Source organism: Stenella coeruleoalba, assembly GCF_951394435.1.
Source record: "Stenella coeruleoalba genome assembly, chromosome: 18".
Classification (NCBI taxonomy): domain Eukaryota; kingdom Metazoa; phylum Chordata; class Mammalia; order Artiodactyla; family Delphinidae; genus Stenella; species Stenella coeruleoalba.
In genome coordinates, this window is record NC_137164.1 from 66,675,158 (window position 1) to 66,699,806 (window position 24,649).

Here is a 24,649-nt window from a genome sequence, read left to right on the forward strand (position 1 = left end):
TGATCCCTTCTCTCTGCTACCATTTAACGCTAACCTCTGTGCCCCACGCACTCACTTCTTCAGCCCTCGCAAGAAACAACCATCACAGGCAATGATGCCCTAGCTATCAACTCCGAGGACCATTCTCCCACGCCAGTGCCAGGAGCGCATGACGGTCTGCTCTTTTTGCCTGCCTTCTTCAAAACGCTTCTCACTCCCTTCCAGGGCCCCACAGTTTCCTGGTTCTTTTCCCACTTTCTGTATCTGATTCCCACCCCCGCTTCCTCCTAGGTGAAGGTGTTCCCCAAGATTCAGTCCCCTGGAGGGCACTCTCATGCTCTCGGTACCTGTGGCTGCTGTCTCACATTTCTGCGGGTGAGCCCAGACTGATAACCCTGGCTTCTCTCTTAGGCTGGACTTCTGCATTTCCAACCACTTTAAGGGCTCAGCACCTGGATGCCCCACTATCTCAATGTTCGAAGAATTCCCATGGGATTCAATTTGTCATGACAGTGGTCACATTCTCCTTCTTATTATTAATATTAATTCAATATCTTCTCTCCTAAGTTTTGAGCAATTTGAAAGCAGGAACCCTGTCTGAGCTCTTTGCACAAAGAGTATAACTCCAAACTATATGCTAAATAAATACACTCTTCAACTCAGCTCATCAGTGCTATCCAAAAAATACGCTTTTCTTTTTAAGACATACTTGATGATTAAAAAAAAAAAAAAAAGACCTGTCACTGTTTTCTGTAAAAGGCAGAATTCTTGACCTGGAATTAAAATCCTCACCTCCTGAAGGTCTGGACAACGTCAATTTGGAAACATTATTTATCCAGAGTTTTCAGGTAGGTTCAATCCTAGACATGAACTAATAACCCAAAACCCACAATGTTCACAGAAACTGACATTGTTGGCCACTGAATGCAGACCGATACAAATTTTGAGGAACTTTATCAAAAGAACACTTTCCAATAAAAAGCCCAAAACAAAGTATTGAGATTATTTTTTGGCAGCATATAATAAAAAGCAAGGACAAAACACTGTGGAAAAAAAAAAATTCTTTCTTTTCAAAAGGACAGATGGGAAATGAGATGAGGGACTTCCAGCCCCTTTGTAAGTTGTGGGGCCTGGTTTCCTTTTCAGGTCAGTGGTTTGTAGATCATTATCAGTCTCATGTAAGCAGAAGAGGAAAAGAAACAGAAGAAAAATAAAAATCAGGATGTTATTTAAAGGGAAATGGATTGACCACATTTTTCGATACAATGCTGAGAACACTCTAGGATTCTCCTGTATCTAAACTTTTCCAAAAGTGAAAATTTCTAGAGTTGCCAATTATTAATAATTTTCCCATCTTTTAAATTCTCTTGCTAAAGAGATTTGACATTGATGATACACCATGAAATGTCAATAGCAAGAACACCTGAGAGACACTCCTTGCCCTGACTTCTCACACAACTTCCAGGAAGACAACAATTTCACGTCTGTACAGCACAGAAAACCCGTAACATCCTGCTCTTTTTTCTTCATTGTGGTATAATGTCCATAACATAAAATGTACATGTCAACCATTGTTAAGAGTACAATTCAGTAGCGTTAAGAATATCCTCATTACTGTACAGCTGTCACCACCATCCATGCATAGAACTCTTCTCATCTTGCAAAACTGAAATCTGTAGCCATTAAATAATTAACTCTCCATCCCCCCTCCTCCATCTCCTGGCAACCACCATTCCACTTTCTGTCTGGATAAATTTGACTATTCTAGGTATCTCATGCAAGTGGGATACAATATTTGTCCTTTTTTGACTCATTTCAATTAGCGCAGTGTCCTTTTTTGACTCATTTCAATTAGCGTAATGTCCTCCAAGTTCATCCATGTACAATATTTGTCCTTTTTTGACTCATTTCAATTAGCGTAATAACCTCCAAGTTCATCCATGTACAATATTTGTCCTTTTCTGACTCATTTCAATTAGCGTAATGTCCTCCAATTTCATCCATGTTGCAGCATGTATCAGAACTTCCTTCCTTTTTAAGGCTGAATAATATTCCATTGTGCATATACACAATTTGTTTATCCATTTGCCCATTGATGGACACTTGAGTTTTTTCTTCCTTTGTGCTATTGTGAATAATCCCATTAGGAACATGGATGTACAAGTATCTCTTTGAGTCTCTGCTTTCAATTCTTTTGGGTATATCCCCAGAAGTGGAATATGACATTCTCTCTTTATTTCTTTCATACAAACTCTATGCCTTGTTAGTTTATATCAGACACCGAAGTCTAATGTTTGTGAAATATAAATGGTATCCATAAATTGCCTCCCAACGTCCTTTTTTACTGTTTACTACCTTTTCCATATTCTATCACTTTATAAAATTGCACAAACATTAGTAAGCTGTGTAACAAGCCAGGATACAAGGAGCTCAAAAGCCAGCTATAGATTCAGTGGATTGATGCCAGCAGTTAAGAATGTCACCACCAACTGTATCATCCAGTAAAAGGCTTCCACCTGAAGGAGGAGAACCTTGATTGGAAATCAACGGCCAGACTCACATGGAATTCTGTGTCTCTGACAGGAAAGGGAGGAGCCCTGGGCATTATTTACAGTTATGCTTAGATCTGTCATTTCTTAAGCAATAAGTCAACTTACCTTTCTTTTTTCTTTTTTTTGGCCTTACCACACAGCATGTGGGATCTTAGTTCCCCAACCAGGGATCGAACCCATGCCCCCTGCATTGGAAGTGCGGAGTCTTAACCATTGGACCACCAGGGAAGTCCCTCAACTTACCTTTCTTGATCTAAAACATTTTAATCTTAAAGGTTATCATCTCTGTCTAACTGCCTGTTAAAGTTTACCTATTATTTACCCATGGAAAAGTAAGTTCTCAGAGTTTTGCCAAGTAAACTTGAAGAGGCCACAAAACTTTAAGAACAATAAAGGTCCATTAGTCACCAGAAAGTGTGCTCCTTTTATGACTCTGTTTCGCTTCCATTTTATTTTTTTACTTTTATTTTTTTGCGGTACACGGGCCTCTCACTGTTGTGGCCTCTCCCACTGCAGAGCACAGGCTCCGGACCCGCAGGCTCAGCAGCCATGGCTCACGGGCCCAGCCGCTCCGCAGCATGTGGGATCTTCCCGGACTGGGGCACGAACCCATGTCCCCTGCATCGGCAGGCAGACTCTCAACCACTGCGCCATCAGGGAAGCCCCCATTTTATTTTTATTTCAAAAATTACCTAATTTTCCACCAGACCAAATCATCGGCGCAGCAAAAAGTTTTACAATTCTAGTCACTGGCATTTCCACATGTGCTCACTGGTATTCATAGTCCCTTCATGAATCAAAGAAAACTAACTAATTAATGTTCATAATAACTTTACAGATTTTATACGAAGCCAGAAGCACCCAAGCCTGGCATCCAGCATGCAGAGGTCATGTGGATGTGGAGGTGGATGGGTGGGGAGGGAGGTGACAGAAGCACCAGCACAGCCCCATCCCCAGGGCCACAGCACGGGTGGGGACACTTGAACACAAAAAGCGTGAGAAGCCATTACTGAAAAGCTCTAGACAACGCACTTAGGTATTCATGTAACAATGCAGACAGTAAGTATTAGAGGAACTAAGAGAATGGGGAAAAAATCACTGTGGATTTGAACAACTTCAGAAGACGGGATTTGAAGTGGCCTCAAAGGGTGAGAAGGTTCTAGAAGGATGGGAAAGAAGAGATGATATTGCCGGGAAGGAGAACCATAAAGCCAGGGCAGAGACAGAACAGAACGACCCCAAAGCGCCAGGGTCTGATTCTGAAAAAAAACAAGCGTAGTCTATATGAGCCACGGTAGTCCTACCCCAATCTTGGCAGATAAAACTTCACTGCATAAATATTCTGACAGCTGAGAACTGTCCTTCTGCCTTTTTAAAATTCACATTGACTCTGTCTCTCGGGGTTTTTTGTTTTAAACACTCTTCTCCCACCTTAGACAAGTACACCCAACAACAAACCTTATCTCCATAAGGATCATTTTCAGAGAACTCAGACGTTCTTAGGGGCTGACCAATACCAACATGGGTCTACTTGCGACCTGTACAAATGTTATCATCACTATGCACACCTATAGTTTAGTAAATTGTCATTTTGAATATAGTTGACAGGACTTCACACCAAATTCTATTATCCTAACAGGTAACTAATATTGTTTAACTAGTAAATATAGGATTGCAAATCAACCCCACTATGCATTTTGCTCACTATCTGACCCACTTCCTAACCAACTTGCTACCATTTTTCCATACGAAGTAAAATACTTTCCCCTGATCTAATCTGTTCCCTCTGCCTCTAATAATACAATAATAATTCTGCTCCCATTCTGCCTAAAAATGCAGGGACAGACAGAAGGAATCTGTGACATCACTAAGACATTTGGCTCATTCCACTAACTAGACAGTTATTAAAATCATCAAGACAATTTAGCAAGAAAGCATATAACCTTACTGGATTAGAATACAGGAGTCTCCTAGAAAAAAATAACTATCCAAACTTCACTGTGCCCCATCACAATTACTGTGATGGGGATGAAAGCTGAAATTCAAGCTCCTTAATCTTTGAAAAAACTTCCCCCAAGCAGAACTTAACACTGTTCATTCAATCTTGGCCAGCAGAATGTCAGTGAGTTCTCTGCCGTTCCTAGAATATTTGTGTCTGGTATCCCCAGAGAAGTTGTTATAGGCAAAAGGGACAAAGGAGTTTTTCTCAAAGTTTCAATCATCTGTTTCTACAAATGCTTAAACATCCAGGTTCCTTGTCTGTGAGATAAAAGATGAAATTAAATTAAGTGTATATTATTTATGTGGTTTGTTTGCTTCTTAAGCAGTTTTATCTCAGGTTTGCAAATACAATTTTGCATTCCAGGCTGCAAAACTCGAAATAACTTTGTTACTCTAACTGATACCAAGAAGAATCCATACTTCACGCTCAGAGAAACTTGAGGTTCAACCTTTACCTTCCTCAGAGCACACGACAGGAAAAATACGTCAACATGGAGTATAATTTGTAATCATCTGATTTAACTTCTCATGCTAACAAATGATGCTAACAAAAGGCATCATTCTGAGGTTTCCATTTATTCATCCCTTAGCTAGGTAATCTACTCTTGTAATGAAGTTTTCAAGGCATCATATTTGGGGGCGTGATCTGAAACCATTTATGAGCAGAACGTACTTTGGCAGCAGCATCTCACTAGTAGTCAATTTCATTTCCGTGGCATTCCTTATTTTTCAGGAAAGAACTAAAGAACAATCATTTTACCCACAGTTAGAAAAAGTGAACATTTGTGAAAATTCTCACCTTTGTTGTAAACTGGAAGCTTTTAAATTTGGTGGGAAAAAAAAAACTTCAAGGAATATAATTTAACAATTGTTATTAACATGGAAATTTCTAAAGACAATTTGGTACATAAAGAACTGTATATATAACAGGTTATGTTCTGGGGAGTGGGATTAAAAAGAAGGTGGTAGGGGAGGCTTTTAATGTCAAGTGTTTCAATAGTGCCTGTTTGTTTGTTACAAGTATGTACTAGTTTTTAAAATTAAACAACAAAGAATCAAGGAAGCTTTAAAAAAAATAATAAGGCAGTTTAATTCACAAAAGACAGGTCTTGGATGGTAACAGCATCAGGTAGAGAAGAAGGAAGTGCCAAGATTAAGTCCCAGGAGATCAAGGGCAATAACTGGAATCTCCAGTAGACAAAGATGACTCCAGGTTGCCAGGCATCTAACGGTACTGGGGTTCTATCACTCCTCAGTGGCTCAAAGCTCTTGTGGGTCACTCAGCCACAGGCCATAGTCTGAAAGGCTTCAAGCAACAATCTAGAGCAGCTCACAGCAGAAGCTGTGCTGAGTCCCCTGCTGGCAGCTACTGAGCTCCCAGAAACAGCACCTGTCACTGCATCAGTGAGGTAAATGTTAGGACATTCCTCGATGTCAGAACCCCCAAACTCTTCTCTATGAGCCCACACACAGTTCAGGGCCTCTCTCAAGGCAGTCTCCCAAAGTGACATTCTAAAAGGATGCATGGCAAAATCCTCCACTGCTTCCGAGCAAATCCCATCCTTAAGACTCTAAGGCACTTGGCAAAACCCCTAGACACCTCTTCAAACAAATTTCCTAAGACACAGGAGACACCTGTGTCTACAGAATTAGCCCAGAGTATAGCACGTCTATTCAAGATAAAAGATACACACTTGAAAAAATATTTGTGTCATATACGTATGCGTGTTTATGCATATGTGTACACATGTATTTGCATATATGCATGTACATACACACATACATATATGTATACATATGTAACATATATTCAGATCTGCGTGTGTACACACACCCACATATATACACATATATATGCAAAAATAATTCCACACGGCTCTATTTACACACACTTAGAAGTTACCTACCTGAAAGTCATCATAAGGGAAGAGCAGCATCTCCCTTAAACAGTCGTTCAGGATCTGTGTCTTCTTCTGGACGATGACATTTTCATAGTCGAGTGGCTCAATCAGCTTTGGTTTGGCCTAGAAGGTGAAAAGATAAGCAATTGGAACACTCTTATAAGATAAAAGTAACTTCTTAAGACTAAAGAACTTCATACATCCTACTCTACATGTTTTTGTACTTTCCAACTTTTCTACAATGAGAGTGTATCAGTTTTGCTATCAGGAAGAATCCGAAACAAGAGAAACAAGTTGTCTTCAAAGGAAAGAAAACACTTCATGGTCCTCATGCTTGTTTGGTTATTTAAACACAAAGGAGGCTATGGAGTCTGGTGGAACTTCCAGTCACGTCTTGGGTCACCCCTGGCTAGGTCAGTCCCCTTCTAAGCCTTAAGCTTTGCCAGAACTGCCCTGCTTGGAGGTCCAGCCATGGTCTGGCAGTGAAGGCCACCAGCTCCAGCCGTGACCATCTCTTCTTGGCCCTAGGCTTAAAGCAATCCCCAGAGCTCACTATTTTATATAAAACTCTATGGAACTCATCTCTGAGTCTCAAAATATCCCTGTCTAACCTGAACTATCTATACACTTACATATACAACACCTACACATAGAGAAATGTGAGCTGGACCAAAATCAGGCAAGCAAGGGAAAAAAGTACTTAAACCAGGGCTTGTGGGTGACCCCCAGGGGGTAGGGATGATCATCCCTGGAATGCACTAATCCAAAGAAAGAGGCAAGGAGCAACTGGGAAAGAAAAGAGAGAATATGCCTTTTCTAGCTATTTCCAAACTTATTCTCAGTAAAAATCTCAGCTAGTTTTAGTCATTGCCACAGTGTTCAGTGATCACTTCCCACATGCAAGGCACTAACTGGGCTAAGTCAAGGATAAAGATATATAGTCAACTAACTATAGCACGGTATGCCAAGCGCTTAAAAAGGCACACGTGCGCATGTGCACACACACATACACACACACACACACACTTATCAGAAGTAAATTCATTATATCAATAAATTCATTACTGCAAGATTATTTTTGAAACTATTAATAAAAAACATCTGATAACACAATTTCAACAAATGCTCTATATATTAAAATGACAATTCATATACAGATAATAAATATAATAAAGACATCGGGTAAGTGCCATCTAAATTAGGAATTGTAACTGAGACTTCTTTGTGTTCCCCAAATCTGTCTCTTTTCCTTCCAAATAGAACTGGACTACATTTCCCAGCCTCCCCATGGTTAGTGTGGTCATGTGACTGTCTTCTGGCCAACAGCATGTCAGTGGAAGGGATGTGGTCGCTGCCAAGCCTGGCTCATAAAAGCCTCTGCTATAGACTGAATGCTTGTGCCCTGAAAACTCATATGTTGAAACCCAATCCTGAAAAATAATGGGATTAGGAAATGAGGCTTTGGGGGGGTGATCAGGTAATGAGGGTGAAACCCTCATGAATGGGATTAGTGTCTTTATAAGAGAGACCTCCAAGAGCTCTCTCGTCCCTTCCACCATGCAAGCACACAGCAAGAAGACAGCATCCATGAACCAGGAAGTGGACCCTCACCAAACACTGAATCTGCCAGTGCCTTGATCTTAGACTTTTCAGTCTCCAGAACTATGAGAAATAAATATCTGTTGTTTAAGCCCCACTCTATTGATATTACAGCTGCCCAAGCTAGCTGAGATGGCCTCTCTCCCCTGTTCTCTCCCTATTCCCCTCTGCCAGCAGCATGCACAGGATCCAGCAGTGGACTCAGGAGGCCTGAGGAAAGAAAGGGTGAAGCCCCAAGACGAAAGGAGTTTGGATCCTGAATCACCCTGCTGAAGGCTGTCTGCTTGAAACAGGCACTGAGATAGCCTGAGAAGAAGAACTAAAGCATCTACTGTGTTATGCCAATGAGGTTCTCAAGTTTCTTAATGAAGCAGTCAGCTTGCTCTGCCTAATATAAGAATAAAATGTTCGTTTTAACTTCAATTACTTGATTTAAGTAGACTCTACATGACGTCATGATATGCTGAGGAAAAAACACAGTGCTCAGACATGTGCACAATTATTATAATTGGGTAATAGTACATGTTTATGGATGGAGACTGAAAATATATATACACAATCAAAAAAATTAAAGCTATCTTGTGAAAGTGTAGGTAATTTCTTCCTCTAAAATATCTGTAATGTTAAAATGTTTTTACATTCAAAAGAAGCCAAATAAAACATTTACACAAGTAATTATTTTTAAGTAAGAACTGACACAAAATAAAAGTATTCTCCAAAATATTTTAATTCAACTTACATCATTTCTTCCTTTATTTTATTTTGTTATGTTGTATATAGTAATCAATCTACAGGTGCTTGTTGGCAAAATGGATCAATGTCACAATCAGTAACATTTTCTTTAGGAACCATGACTATATTCCTAATAAAATCCAAAAAGGCACAGAGCTTTCTACAGTGACAGAGCTCAGGATTCTGACAGCTAAACTTCCATTACAAGGAGGTCAGAAGGAGAAAGACTGCAGGATGGAACAGACACTGTGCTCCCCCCCTGCCCTGTATGTGTCCAGCACATGACTGCAGCCAGCGAAGCCCAGAGCGGGTGACCTAGTTTTGCAGCCCTGGGCACCTCCACAGGCACTAGCTGGCCCAGGGGAATCCTCAGCTGGGTACCTCCCCTTCCAGCCCCTCAGCACAGAGCATCAGCTCCACTCCCTCCAGGCCACAGGGTAAGGTCAGACTGCTTTCTCAGAAAACTGCCGCAGTGTTAGCCCTGGTTAGCAGAGGGTGCTGCGGGGACACTGCTTAGAAAGGGGCTTTTCTCAGGCTCCAGTGTTCTGGAATTGTTCCTTGGTTTTTGGGTTTTTTGCTTTGGGGCTTTCTGGGGGCTTTCTGGGAGAGACCCAGTGGCGCACACCCTCCAGAAGTTGCACAGGCACCCCAGCAGGTGGTTCCCAGCCTCTAGCCTGCAGATCCTCAGCAGACTGACTTCTCCACTGTCCAGAGACCAGAGCCGCACTCCCTCCACCTAGGCCTGAATCTTAGCCTTGGGTGCAGGTTTGGGGGGTGGGGTGGGGCAGGCGGGGGTTGGGGGGCTCTTCCCAGTTTGTGCTTTCCTTGGGTCTCTGCTCCCTGGATAGACTAGGCTTGTATTCTTAGAGCAGGGGTTGGCAAATGTTTTCTGTGAAGAGCCGGAGAGCAAATATTTTGGCTAACTTACAGTTTCTGTCGTAACTAGTAAACTCTGCTGTTGCAGAGCAAAAGGAGCCACAGTCAACAAACGGGCACAGCAGTGTTACAATCAAACTCTATTTACAAAAACAGGCAACCCAGTGGTGTACGTCAACATCTCAACAAAACTGGCATGGCAGGGGGAGGGGCAGTACAACAGCCAGATTTGGCCCACGGGCCATAGTTTGCTGATCCATGCTTTAGAGTTACCCTTACTCCCTAGTAGTTGATCCCCTTTTACCAATTTAATAATTCTCTACATTAATTTTCCATGTTCAATCAACTGATGTGTTTTCTGCGTCTGGACTGATACAATGTTTACAGCTTCTTAAGTGCATTTAATGACACTTCTCACCATTTGACTGAACTTGGATTTCTTAAATGTTTAGTAAATGAAAACAACTAACATATTCATAAATCAGTTTTGCTATTTAGCATACCAAATAACGCTTTTGTTAATTAGATGAATTACTGTTTTCCCCTGAAGGTATTTTGGCAGTATTTTATGTAACATTGTAGGTATTAGGATTACCTTGCTTTTGTGGGCCACTGTTAATTTTTGAGGTGTTTTCACACAGATGATCACACTTAATCCATTGTTAAATTAACTAGACAAGGAGGCCATCAGTCTGAGGTGGCAGTCTATGTAAGCAAACTGAAATGTAAGCCTGTAAATGCCTCAAGGTTAATGAAATCAAAACACTAAGGACAACCCAGCACAGCCGACTAGGCTTCACGCTAGTGCCAATCAATTATTCCTTTCTTTGCTTCTGCACTTTTCTTTATGTAAATCTCTCACCAGCTCCTATCATCAGAGTGTTCCCAACCACTGGGAATTGGGTGTTGCCCAATTTGAATCGATTTTTGCTCAAATAAACTCTTGAAATGTTTAATACGCCTCAGTTTATCTTTTAACGCCACCAAAAGGTAGGCATGGAAACATCACTCCATTTGACTGAGGCTGGAAACTGAGGATCACAAATTGAGCTGATTGCCTGAGCGTCCCAAGTAGCCGGCAGACGGGACTAGAACCCAGTCTTCTATCAGTCAGAACCCTTCCTTCTCCAGGCTTCCTTGTTAAGGGTCTGTGCTCACCAATGCTCAACTATGGCATGTCTGTGGAGAGCTTATAAGCCAGCGTTTCTGTTAAAGACTGATGATGCACGTTAACCAGGAAAGCCCACAGAAGAATGGCATAAGGGAAATCTCAGGGAAGAATGAGAAATACAGGAAATCTCAGAGAAGAATAACACGTCTTCTCTGGTCTTCGGGACTCCAGGACTGGGAAGATTTGAAACTTGTGCAAATCCTTAAGTTGCTCAACGAAGTGACTCCTGGAGACCTGACTGGGCAGAGGTCTTCGGCAGCTGCAGGGAGCACGGTCCCCGACAGGACCGCTGACTCCAAGGAAAAGGGGCCAATGGAGAGCAACTCACCTGCTACCTAAGTTAAGAACAAGGCAAAAAGCTCTTGCTTCAAACACAAATAACTGGCACAATGTGGATTCTACATGTGGATTTTAGGAGGAAGAAAGAAAGAAACTATCCGAGGAGAAAGGCTGAGAAGGGAGACTGACTGGTGAAGAAAGAAAAGAAAAGAGACAAGAAGGAGATGGGGGAGAGAAAGAGACAAAAGTGACAGACACCTAGGCGTGGCGGAGGTAGAAGATGCAGGGGTGGAGGAAACATAAGGGCAAGATAAAGAAGACAGAAAGAAATGACAGAAGAGAGGGGCTTGGGAGGCTTGAGGCGGACCTATCTACCAAACTGTGGGTCAAGAGCACAATCGCCTATTTTCCACTCTTTCTTTAAACTGATGATTCACTGGTTACAGCTGTTCAGTGTTCTTCAGCTCCACTAAGCTTTTCCAGCTGGTCACAAGTGTGGGGGACAGCCCACTAGTGTAGGAAACTGGCCTGCAGCATCACTGCTAACAGGAATGTACACTAACAGCAAAGTGAAATTAGGTTAATTATCAGACTGCCAGTCCCCTAGTCCTGGTTCAGAAGAAAGAGGTTTTGTTAGCACAGAGCTGGCACATGGCCTTGGCTTTAAAGTCATCTCAACACACCTAAGTTCAAGGCTTCTCCTGGTGACATAACTCCAAGAGTGTTGGGCTGCACCCCAGAGTCCTGCAATCCTTGCAACTGCCCGGCCATGACGCCAGAGGAAGAACCTGGAGTCGGCGACATAGACATCAACGATTTACTGAACAGGGACTCCTACAAGCCAGAGGCCGAAGTCCCAGAGCAACAGCTGACCATGTATAGCTCACGGCAGGTAGGACACGACAGCAATCTTCGCTACACAGAGGAGGAGGATGCTATCAGTTATGGGGACATGCCATCAGAAGGCTCCTCGGTTGCCAGGGGCACTGCTGGAACACATCCCCCTGCAGCTCTTTGGGCTAGCAACCGTAGTGAGGGCCACGGTTTCCTGTTGATGACCAAACATACTGGAGCTGGTCTAGTCCCAGGGCTAGAACAGTCACTCTCAGACCAATCACATAGGTAGTTACTGACTAAACCGTCAGCTTAGGAGAGGGAGGCAATCATGTGCATAAAGTAAGGGTGACGCACGGCAGGGTCAGGCAGGGGATGTGCAAGACAGCAAGAGAGCAGCCATATTATGAGTCCTGATTATACAAAGAGCTACTTTTTTTCTTTTCTATTGAGATAATTTACATACAAGTTCTTGATTTTTTATCTTCAAACGAAAAAAAATCTGAGTCCAGAATCACCCAAATTGATGAAGGGTCAATACTCCTAGAACGGCTCCTAGGCCATCAGAACTACCAGATTCCGGACCCCTGCACACTTACCAGTTTGAATTTTCAATATTCCAGGACACTGTGTCTCCCCAGGCATGATGGGGCTCGGCCAGCTCCCGAGTCTAGGACATTGAGAACATGTACAGTGCATGTACTGTGCATTTACAGTGTGTAGAAAATGTAACTCAATCTACACACGAGTCCTTCAGCTTTCTCCCCCGTTTGGAGGTTAAAAGTCCTTATCTATGAACATTCAGTTCTCGGTTACTGTGAAGTCAGACAGGGCAAGGACTGTGGTACTTTCAGTCCACAACAGTCTACAACAGCGGTTCTCAAAGTGGGGGCCCGGGAACAGCACCTCCAGCATCACTTGGGAAGCTCACACAGATGTACATTCTGAGGCCCCATCCCAGGCCTGAATCAGAAACTCCAGGAATGGGGACCATGCTTGAACAAGCTCTCCAAGGGATTCTGAAGAACCCCTGGTCTATCATGATGACCCAGGAACTGTGCTGGAATTTGTAAATTTAGGGATGAACAAGGAACAAGCCCAGTGTTGAGTTCCCTAACCTCCTTGGGTTACAGACCCCTTTGAGATCATGGGCCCCCTCCCCCCAGAAATGTATATACACATTACTTTCTACATTTTATACCCAGTTTTGGGGGGAGGGTTGTCCCTCCCTGGAGAATAGCCATGGAACCAAGTCACAGAAACCCTGGACTAGTGGGACAGGCAGGCTCGTAAACACCTAATTCAGTATAGTGAGAGCTGCGGGCAGACGTTAATGCAGAGCTAGGGCGGAAGGTGGTGTCAATTACTGTCCACGGCTGCAAAGTTTCCTCACTTCACCAAGGAAGTGCTGCTTCACGAGTGCTGAGGGAAGAATGAGAATTCTTCAGGTGGGCAAGGTTTTGAACTCCTTAACGTGATGGCGCAGCCCTCCTTGGGCAAGCAGGTGCACAGGTTCCAGTCACACCTCCAGCCCCGCGCGCCCATGACACAAGCAGTGTGGTTCACTGTCTCTGACAAGCCTGCTCCTGTCATTCCCCATGCCTATACACCTGTCAGAGTCCTACAGCCCTTCAGGCAGAGGTCCAAAGATGTTTTATTTTAGCAGCAGAATCCTTCCTCTAAAGAAACAAATCTGACAGAGGCAGAGATGCCGAAAAAGTTAAAGCGTAGTTGCTCTGGCCCCAGGGCATGCAGTGCATGGCCATATAACTGGGGCACCACCTCAACCCATTAAAAGGCAGCCTGTCCCGTCTCTGACCACTGCATCTGGGTTAGTAGCAGTCCTAGGGTGCAGTTCCTTCTGCCCTGCATTGAAATGACCCATGGACAGCTCATCTCCTCCACTATTAGTGCCTTGGGACAGGGCCGGGCCTCCTTATCTCTGTGCTCCCGCAGCATCTAGCCCAGGATCCAGAGACACATTGACTGTCATTAAGACAGCTGAATGCCCCTCACTTGCACAGACCCCTCTCCAGGCCCCATGCACGTACGTCCCTGTTGAGTTCAATTGCTGCTTGGCATCCTGGTGTAGGAAGGTTTACAGGAACATGGCCCACTATGTCGGTCCACCCAGTGTCATATAGGCAAATCGATATGAGGTGCAACACAGGGGCCATACTGCAATATAGGCACATCCCAAGGTGCTTGGGCCAGAAATGCTAGGAGGTGCTTGAGATTAGTCATTGCGCAAACTGAGAATGCCCCCAAATCACACAGCTCCTGTACAGAAGAAACCTAACAGAGGTTTATCCAATCCTAAAAGCTTATGTGATGTTACCAAATGTTGCAGAGCTAGAAGAAACTTTTCTAAGCTATGATTAACAAAATACAAAGTTCAACTAACCTTGCTACAGGAAAGACTGAACGACCTATTCTTGCCACACAGAATGATGATACAAAATCATGATCATATGAGAGGTAACAGGAGAATGAAGCCAAAAAATGCCAGGAAGAAAGTTATTACTGAGGTGTGCCAAGAGACTCATTGATAAAAATGTGTTTTCCTGTATTTCCGATGTTGATAATTTGGCTTTTTAAATTTTGTAATTTGTTGTGACTTCTTTTCAAATTCTAAATTATTCTAAACTCAAATTCTCAAACATTCACTTCCAGGCCAAATTTTGTATTTATAAATTTTATATTTAAAACTTTTAACTATTTTTCTTAAAAGTCCCCAAAATTCTAAGCTTCATTGCTCAGAAAACCTGGATCTGCCCTGATAGGGCCATATATGCCACACAGATATTGATCGAGTTGAAGGCAGTCTACAGTACAGTGCTTAAGAAAGCTGAGCTGTGCAGTTACGTGAGGTTGTTATTGGGCCTCACTGAGTTAATGTTCGACACAGCCTGGCAAACAGTAGGCACACAATAAATGTAACCATTATTATTATTATTAAATATGTTGCTTGCATGACAGTAATCTTAGTTTTTTGTTTGTTTTTGAGTGGGTGCTACACATACATTCAATTTCACCAATCTGTTTACAAAAACTTTCCTCTATCCTCCAAGGAACATATTAAACAGACAACAGTGGCAGGGACTCTCACAAAAAAAGGAAAAACAGAAGGCCGAATGCAGAGGAAACTATTAATATATAATAATAAATAGAGGTGACAGTGGAATTCAGGGACTGAGCCCAAAGAAAACCCGAATAGACGCTTACGTTATAAACTGAACTGATTATTGATGAGGTTCGTGTCAGGAAGGGCTGAGAACAGTTGGGGGTCGGGGTGTACACTTTAGACCCACCCGCCACGAGGGCAGCTCCATGAGATCAGCAGGATCTACACTGAGGAGGAGAGAAGGGGCGGGGGGGGGGGTAAATCCCAAGGGACGCTGCTCATCGAGGGTTGTGTGGCGCTTCCGCAGGGCAGAAGATGGAGCAGAGTCACTGGGGCCCACACACGGTTTTCTATCAAAGAATCAAAGCCTTGGCTTCCTTGGAAGAGACTCACAGGAACAGCCTGAGGCCAGGGCCATGTGACCAGACGGTGGGGAGAAGCACCTCCACCTCAAGGGACATCATGGGCACAGGTGAGCCACTGACACCAAGGCCACCAGTCCCCATCTGCTGGTCAAAGCAGCGGGCAGCAGGCGAGCCTCCAGTGATCACGTGGCTCTCACGGGCACAGAAGGGCGTGATCCACGTGCCCTCCCGTCCATCTCCCTCTGAGCCTCTCTGAACTCAGCCCTTCCTACAGCATTTGCTGCTCTGCGTCTGGCTGCTCAACAACCACGCAGATTGAAATTCCAGATCCACAGGCCATCAGAAGGCAGGGGATCTTCTGAGCGCCAAGAAAATGAGATTCCCCTGGAATCCAGCAGAACCGGAGAGCATCAACCCACAAATGAGTTCAGTGTTGGCCAAACATGTATGAAGCCTCAAAAACCATGGGAAGAGCTACACAAAAAGGCTTTCTGATTCTACTGCTCTTCCCTCTGACATGATAGCTTCCCGTGAACTTTCTAGTCATTTCTTGCCTTTGTGCGCCTGGTAATTAAATGTTAACACGAGCTGAAACCCTGAATGCCACTTCTTGAAATAGCAAACTGAGGAAATGGCAGCTCCTGGAGCACCCTATTTTAAGCAATGAGAAATGCATCGCTTCTGCTTATAAAGAATTTAGGGCTTCCTTGATTTATCTGCAGAGCTATAAAAGCTACTCGACCAGCTGAGATAAAAATCCCTCATGGAACTGAGACCATTTTCAAAATGGTGCACTTCTCAACATTGCCAGCAGGACCCCAGCACTGTCGCCGGGGAGAGGGGGACGACACGGCCTGCAGTAAGGAGGAGAGGGCTTCTGCAACCAGACGTTAATCAGCGTGGCCCCCGAGCCTTTCTGCACTACCGTCTTGCACACAACTCTCACTCACTCTGTACTCGCACCGGGAACTTCTTGAAGTTGTCAGCTTTGAAGGAAAAGTCCTCAGCTTCCTATAATTAGGGTGGGTGCAGGAAATTAGCAGCTGCCCCCCTTCCTCACGTGCAAATGCTATTAGCAGTTACACGTTCCTTCTCTCCACAGATTTTCACTGAGCCTATCCATGCGCCTTGTGCCAGGTCTTTGGGACACTGAGATAAAAAGCCCCCACCCGAGAAAGCTCACAATTCCAGAGGGAAGGCAGGTGTGTGAACAGTCCCGAGAAGAATGACAGCAGTGGGAACCCAGGAGTGGCACCTGACCCACTAGAATGAACCTGACTCCCCTCCCCCTCCCACTCCAGTTAGATTACAAGCTCCATGAGGGCAAAGAGTTCTATTTTATTTACTGTGTCTATATTATTTCTGCTTTGTCCAGCCCCTGAACAGCACCTGGCATAGCACAGGCACTCAGTGTGCAAAGGGGCCCAACAACGCGGGTGCTTCCTAAAGGAGGCGGTTAGAGCTGAGTGTAAGAGCTGAACGAGTCAGCCAGGATTCAGGGTGGACTGGGGGCTCCTGGCAGAGAAAATGGAGAAGGCAGGGAGTGCACTCACGGATGGAACCAGATTTTGTGGGGCCTGAAATCTGTACAATCGAAGAGGGAAGGGGGTAAAGAAAACACAAAGTCATGAATAGGAAGTTGCTGGAGTCTCTTCCAGGGCCTGGTTGATCCCCTCTGAGCAGGGTGAGTTCAGGAAGCAGCGGGCAGTTCAGAATAGCTGGGCAGAGTTGCATGAAGGGAGCAGACAGCAGCTGGCCAAGGGCTTGGGGCACCAGTGTCTGCATCACTGGAAATCCAATGTGATGCAGAAAACTATGTTTACGAGAACTCCTTTCTGAAAGGGCACTCGATGCGGCTGCAAAGAATACATGGACAAGCCGCCTGAGGTCAGCAGCGGAACTCCTGGAATGGATATGCTTAAGAAACGATGGATAGTTACCCGCAGGGCCTTGGTTTCTCTGAATAGGTGGGAACACTGGAGTCAGAGACGAACAGCTCTGCACAAGGGGTCCCGTTTCACCTCTGCCCCAGGCAGCCCTCAGTTCCCCCTCTAAAATAAACAACTATCTAAATAGCATGTCGTTTTGGGGTTTTTTTTAGATTATTTATTTATTTTTGGCTGCGTTGGGTCTTCACTGCTGAGCGCAGGCTTTCTCTAGTTGCAGCGTGCTGGCTTCTCATTGTGGTGGCTTCTCTTGTTGTGGAGCACGGGCTCTACGTGCACAGGCTTCAGTAGTTGTGGCACGCAGGCTCAGCAATTGTGGCACGCGGGCTCAGTAATTGTGGCTCGTGGGCTCCAGAGCGCAGGCTCAGTAGTTGTGGTGCATGGACTTGGTTGCTCCACGGCACGTGGGATCTTCCTGGACTGGGGCTCGAACCCATGTTCCCAGCATTGGCAGGTGGATTCTCAACCACTGCACCACCAGGGAAGTCCCATGAATAGCCTGTGTTTGAGGTCGTCCCAATGATTAGCTCACCTGGGGTACCCACATGTCTCAAAGCCACCCCTAGACTATAGCCTGTGGTGAAAAATGAGGCCACAGTGGCAGGTGGGCCATGTCGAGAAGGGCCCTAAGGAAGCCAGCAAACCGGTGAAGACTGAGAGACATAAAACTACGTCCATACATCTTCCAGCCGTGGAAAATGCCTCCCATCTCCTTGTAATACACATGGTCTTCTTCCCTTAACCCAGGGCATTAGAACTTAGGAGACCATGGTAACCAACATATGATGACAGTCTCCTTCAGCAATACATGCTCTTCTCCAGACTGTGGAGAAGTGTGTGTAGGAACAGTGGTCTCAGCAGCTGTTCAGAATCGTGCATGTTTAAAATGAGCAGGAGGTTCAGTAATACTAGAACTACAATTGTGCAAACATCAGAACCTGAGATTATCTGCTCTAGCCCTCTCGTCTTACAGACAGAGACACCTGGGAGCATGGATGGGAGTTAAGTGACTGTCCTAAGGTCCCAGAAAGAGTTGCTGGCAAAGCTGGGCCTGAATCCCAGGTCTCCTGAGCCCCCGGACCATGCTCTTCCTTGGTCCCTGTTCTTCTTCTAAGCCTCTACATTTTAAATTTTGCAGGTTCACTGATGCACAAGCACGTGCTATAGAAAAGTGGAGGAAAAAGGGAGCCCTATCTAAGCTTGGACTGAGAAGAAAGCTCAAACCTGAGCATTAAACCATAACAGCTGATGAACCGGAGAATGTCTAGAAGAATGCATAATGAACACCAGACTTGTACACATCTAAATATGTTTCTCATGCTGAAATGTGGTGTTACACTCAGAACAGACTAACACCAAGAATAACACACTTGTGAATATAGTTTTTTATATTATAAACACTGATAAGATGCTGAATTCCCTTTTTACACAGTACTAAAAAGAGCACTCAAATGAGAAAACTTGTCACAGAGATTTTATTTAATCAGGCATGTCAGTATGAGCAATACCTGGACACTCAAAATCAATCAATTTAATGGAAGGATAAGTGCCTGGGTTTTGTATTTGTCATTTTTATAAATAACTGTGGTTTTCCAAAATTATTATCCTATTACTAAAATGAGCAGAATTAAAGACTCTATGAAAAACTGTCAAGTCAACAGCATCTAGAAAATGGAAAGGGAACTGAGATAATAATGAAGGTAATAACACCAGTTAACAAAAACCTGCACAACTGCTTGTATGTAGTCAGCTGTGCTCAATGGGGGTGCCAGAGAGAGCAAGGGATCTAGGGGGCTTCCTCTATGCCCTGTGCCTCTGGAGCACAAGGAGAGAACTGAGTGGAGGAGGGACCACCCTTGCAGACAGCACCTCAAGTGTCTTCTTTCTATCCTAACACAGGGCATGAGCCAAAGAGGGGTAAAGAAGGGTGTGAGGAGGAGAGAGAGAACAGGCGGAGAGCCTGAGGGACAGCTCTGCAAGCATCTCTCACACACACACATCCATCCCAGCGACTAATTCTGGCTGCCATTTTTTCACATGTGCAAAGTGATGATGAAAGCAAAAGAGAAAGAGATGCACCATGGTAGGTGCCTAAATAATTCTATCTTAAATCTATACTACAGACTCTGTTCCAACTAATAATTTCCCTCCCCTTTTTTTTAGCATTATGGCCTGAAATTTTTAATTCTTCCTATGTCGATAAAAGTTATTTTCAAAACTGAAATAAAGAGGTTAAGTAATTAGGCTAAAGGGCTTGAAAAGCCAGATTGAGTCAGATTTCCAAACAACCTACTTTAAGCTACTTATCTGAAAATATTGGTGGCGGGGGATGGAATTCATAACACATTTCTGGTTCACAGGAGCTTCTGAGCATGTCATCACCAGAAAGGCAGTTCAGAGACCACCAAGGGCAGGTGTGGGGAGTTAGGATTGAAGTCCTGGTCCCCAAAATATTTACTACTGTTGCAGGTGGCGACAGGGGGATGGGGATTCCTTATATCAGTCCAGTGTTTCTCAAAGCATGGTCCCAGACCAGCAGCATCAGCATCGCCTGGAACTTTTTAGACATGCACATTCACCCCAGACCCACTGAATCAGAAGTTCTGGGGGTGGGTTCCTGCAATCTGATTGTGATCTGTGTGTGACTGTGACGCCACCCAAGTTAGAGAACTACTCTACTAGTCTACCTACCGTTGTGTGTGTTTGAGAATTTCATATTAAAAAGTATTTTTTTAAAATCCTAGCTTGAGGGACTTCCCTGGTGGCACAGTGCTTAAGAATCCACCTGCCAATGCAGGCGACACGGGTTCAAGCCTTGGTCCGGGAAGATCCCACGTGCTGTGGAGCAACTAAGCTCGTGCGCCACAACTACTGAGCCCACGGGCCCAGAGCCTGCGAGCCACAACTACTGAAGCCCATACGCCTAGAACCCATGCTCCGCAACAAGAGAAGCCACCGCAATGAAAGGCTGCACACCGCAACGAAGAGTAGTCCCCGCTCACCGCAACTAGAGAAAGCCCGTGCAAAGCAATGAAGACCCAATGCAGCCAAAAATACATACATACATACATACATACATACATAAGGGAGCTTTCTAAAAAAAAAAAGAAAGAAAAAAAATAATCTTAGCTTGACTCCTTGTTTGCTATGTGGCCTTGAGACAAGTTACTAAATCTCCATATCCACATCTGAAAATGGGAAAAGTACCAATTTCTCTTATCTTTATCACAAGGTTATTGAAGGGTTTCAATACACAGTGCCTGGTACAGAGCAGGACCTCACCAAACGGTGGTCACGGGGATCATACATAGTTAAGTGTCATTCAGATACAGGAGAATTTTAGTCCCTACAACATAAACATGCCTTTGCTGGATCACACATATATCTTCTCTTTAAACCTCCCCAAATTTCTTACAGTTGTATCATCACCATTTCACAGATGCGGAAACTGAAGCTCAGAGGGGTTACATGAATTAACAAAGGTCTCACAGATGGTGACCCACGGGTCTCCAGGCCCCAAGCCCAGGACCTTTCCCATCACCCACTAGCAAGACACGTGATGGAATTTCAGAGTTCCAGAACAGGAAGCGCCCCCCTAAATGCTTCCACTTCTCTTTGTATGAGAAATGCACAACACTGCTCTACACTGTGATGCTTCAGCCTGCACACCTCCAGCAAGGACAGAAATCTGAGCCTTTCTGCCCTGCTCTGAGATCTGGAAACGTAAGCTACACTGAACTGCCCAGGCTCCATGATCTCACGGGGGAGAGAGAAAAGGCAGAGTCCTTTCCTGAAGGATATTCATTTTCCATATCAAGTACATTACAAATCATACTCCAAAATATTAAATCTTCCTGAAGAATCAGGTTTGAATGTGAGGTTTTAATGCCATCAGGTAGAACCTCATTTACATTACCTCCAAATACTTCAAGGACATGATCTTCACAAGGAAAACCCAACCTTAAACTTAAATCATGCACTTCCTCCCCACCCCATCCAATGACTCACCCACCAAAATGACAACTTTCTGGTTTGAAGTGTTTCTGCTATGGAATATGTAAGGTTATAGACCTGCACCGTTCACTACAGTAGCTACTAGCCACATGTGACTATCCTGAATTCAGATGTGTTATAGGTGTAAAATAGACACAAATTTACAAACACTTAGTATGAATAAAAGAATGTGTAATGCCTTGATATTTTATAAGGATTAAATGCCAAAATGATGATATTTTTGGAAATATTGGGTTAAAACTATATTACTAAAATCAATTACACCTATCGATTTTACTTTAATTTGGCTATAAGAAAATTTAAAATTACATATGTGGCTCATGCTATATAGTTCTATTAGACAGCACTATTATAGACTGTATGAAACATATGTTTTTTTAACACACAGGTAATTTTTAATACTTCATGGCAAAACAAAGGACAGACCACTTCCTGAAATTTTCACTTGGGGACACAAGACAAATTTGGGAAAAACTACCCTATTAGGGACAAAACAGTCAGGTCGAGTCTTGGTCAAGTAAAGCAGGTGACCTACATTGTTCAGTGTTGCTAACAGGCCCCGCTTTCCTTTCTTTCCCCCCAGGAAGAGTGGTCTTCTTTGCCCTACATCTTGTAGGTCTCCACTACCCTTTCCACATATAATCAATTTACTGGGATTCTGGTAATAAGGTCACACAATGATTTTTTCCAAATGTCCTACAACCATTAAAGGTGATGTTACAGTTTCAGGTGTGGCTGATGAGAAGAAGTAGTACTCACACGGAAAGGGTGCTGGCTAAGAGGAAGAAATAGAAGAGTTTTGACCCTGGTCACCTAAGTTTGCACTTGTGTCCTCAAGTCACGAAGTGTTAACTAACATTTTAATTTAGATCAAAAATAACAGAAGCAAAGGAGAGTTTGGGGGCACAATACCCACATCACATTTAGTCAAGCAGGCTCCTCTAGGTGCATCCTTTTTTACTTTTTGGCATTTCAACGTACTTGAATATTAGTGGCTAAAGTGATGAAGGTGGAAGAGGGAAGAATGAAGAGGGAGAATGATCCTCAGATCCCGTCTCCCTCAGAAGCCCTTTCTGCAACCTGTTCTTCGCATCCTGCAAAAGTGATGCCGAGAAGAAAAGAAAAAAAAAGGCGGGGGGAGCTTTGACATTATGGCAGAGACAATACAAAGAAAACCATGGTTCCTGTGGGGCAGAAGCCCCCGCATTAGTGAGGGAGACTAGAGTACAAGCCTTAGCTACAACACAGCAGAGATGCATAATAACCTAACACGCTAGAATAACGATGCCATGATGGGCCACGGAGAACAGAGTCTATGGGAAGATGTGGGGAGAGAGTTTTAAAAGCTTCTTGGAGGAGCTGGCATGTGACCGGGACTTGAAGGATGAGGGAGAATGGTCGGGCAGTGAAGCCACGCCAGGCAAAAGAAGCACTGTGCCCGGGTGTGAAAGCACCCCCGGTTGAAGAATACAGGGCCTGGGTCAGGACGCATTTTGTAAAGTGCAGTAGATGAGGGAGACCTGCAAGCAAGTTCAGGGCCAACTTCTGAAGGTCAAGTGGGCCGTGCTTTGCCTTCTCTGTAAAGGCAAGTCAGGGGAGGGGTTTAGGGAGGAAATTAATAACCGTATCTGCGTTTTGGAAAGATTGGTCCGGTGGCACTTTGGAGCATGGCTCGAAGTAAGAAAAGACTGAATGCAGTAAGTTGACCAGGGCAGCCAGACAACCCTCGGAGATGAGGAGTCTGGATGACAGACACCACGACTACCTCCATCTGACAGAAACGCAATCTCAGCTTAGAAATGTCGAATGTTTAGAAGACACAGGACCCAGGACTCCTGACTGTGAGCGCAGGGCCCTTGGCACCACTAACTTCTGCTTCTCCCTTAGTAGTGACGGCTCTCCACGAAGGAGATCCCAAAACAGAATTTCAGACTGGCTCTTCCCCAAGCACCCGGCAGAGCACTCAGAGACCCACTAGTGAGCAGCACGTACACTTGTCTGGAAAGCGAGCACTAAAAACTTCTGAAGCCTCAAAAGGGTACTCTAAGAGCCACTTCGGAAGAGCTGTATGTATCACATTACAGGGATATTTCAAACTTCTGGAAAGTTGAGGATAAACTATAATTTCCAAGTCTTCTTGTTTCTAAAAATTATACTCAGTCGTGTCATCTGTAGGCTCAAGCCAGGTCTTCTTGCCTCTCTTGTACAGTAATCCCTGGTAACTGCAAATTTGCTACCACTTCTATTTATTTCTAGGTCTGCCAACCCACTGCACTCATCTTATTCATTACATTGGGTGGAAATCCAGTATCCCCTGTTTTACAGCTCCTACAACTCAAAACCCAAACGATTTTGGATAAACTAAGCTTAGAACCTGAAACTGAAACTCTAGGATCTGGATCTGACTCCATCACAGGTTATTATGGGACCAAAGCTAATGACCCTGAAATACAGAGCTTTAGCCCCAGAAGAGACCTTCGAGATTATTTACTACACACTTCTCATTTTACAGACGAGAAAAGTCCTAAAGCCAGGGCCGGGCTGGCACGGAGTTGGGGAGGGAAGGGTGGTCATCCTCAGAGATTGAAAGGCAGATTCCAGACCAAACCTGAATCTGGTCTCCAAAGTGCTTTCTCTGAGACCACCCAACACCACCCACTGCCTGTGACATAGTTCTGCTATCTTGCATTTAGCCACTACCTGTCAAAGGGTAGAGCACACTGGGCAAATGGCAGCCTCCTCTAAACACTACGGGGACCACGGTGCCTATTCTACTGATTAGGGAATAAACATTTCAGGATTATCCTGGATCGTGCTGTAAATCAGTTTAAAAAAAAAAAAAATCTAGGGGAGAAAATAAGATGTCTCCAGACTGTCAGACATTCCACCAGTCTGTGCTCCTGTATAACTTTCCGGGAAGATGATAAAACGGGACACTCAAAAGGAAAGTGACGTAACTCCCAACTCCATCTTGTTCACGTTTCCAACTTCCTCAGGCATGACCATCCTTCTCTTTATTTTTCCGAGCTATTCAACTGCTGTTGTTCTGTCACTTTGAAATTGGCCTTCCTCTAACAATTTAAAAACTTTTTTAAGGACAGAGAATTTTGAACCCCTCTTTTCCATCTTTATAATCCCAATGTCAAGCATAAGGAACACACTCATTTTTGTTAATGAATCATACATATGTGTTCACTTATGGGTTCTGGAAAACCTGACTGGCAGCTTAAAACCCAGGCTCTGTCACTTCCTAAATGTATGACTTTGTGCAGCTTA

At 44.1% G+C, this 24,649-nt stretch overlaps 1 protein-coding gene across 19 annotated transcripts in view; it reads right to left on the reverse strand.

The window, feature by feature from the left end:
- Positions 1 to 24,649, reverse strand: part of DOCK9 (dedicator of cytokinesis 9) — a 297,694-nt gene that overhangs the window by 159,780 nt on the left and 113,265 nt on the right. For all 19 annotated transcript variants that reach the window (XM_079902765.1, XM_079902766.1, XM_079902763.1 and 16 more), the window contains exon 2: positions 6,440 to 6,556. In XM_079902765.1, the coding sequence (XP_079758891.1) occupies positions 6,440 to 6,556 (117 nt within the window). The remainder of the gene's footprint in view (positions 1 to 6,439; positions 6,557 to 24,649) is intronic.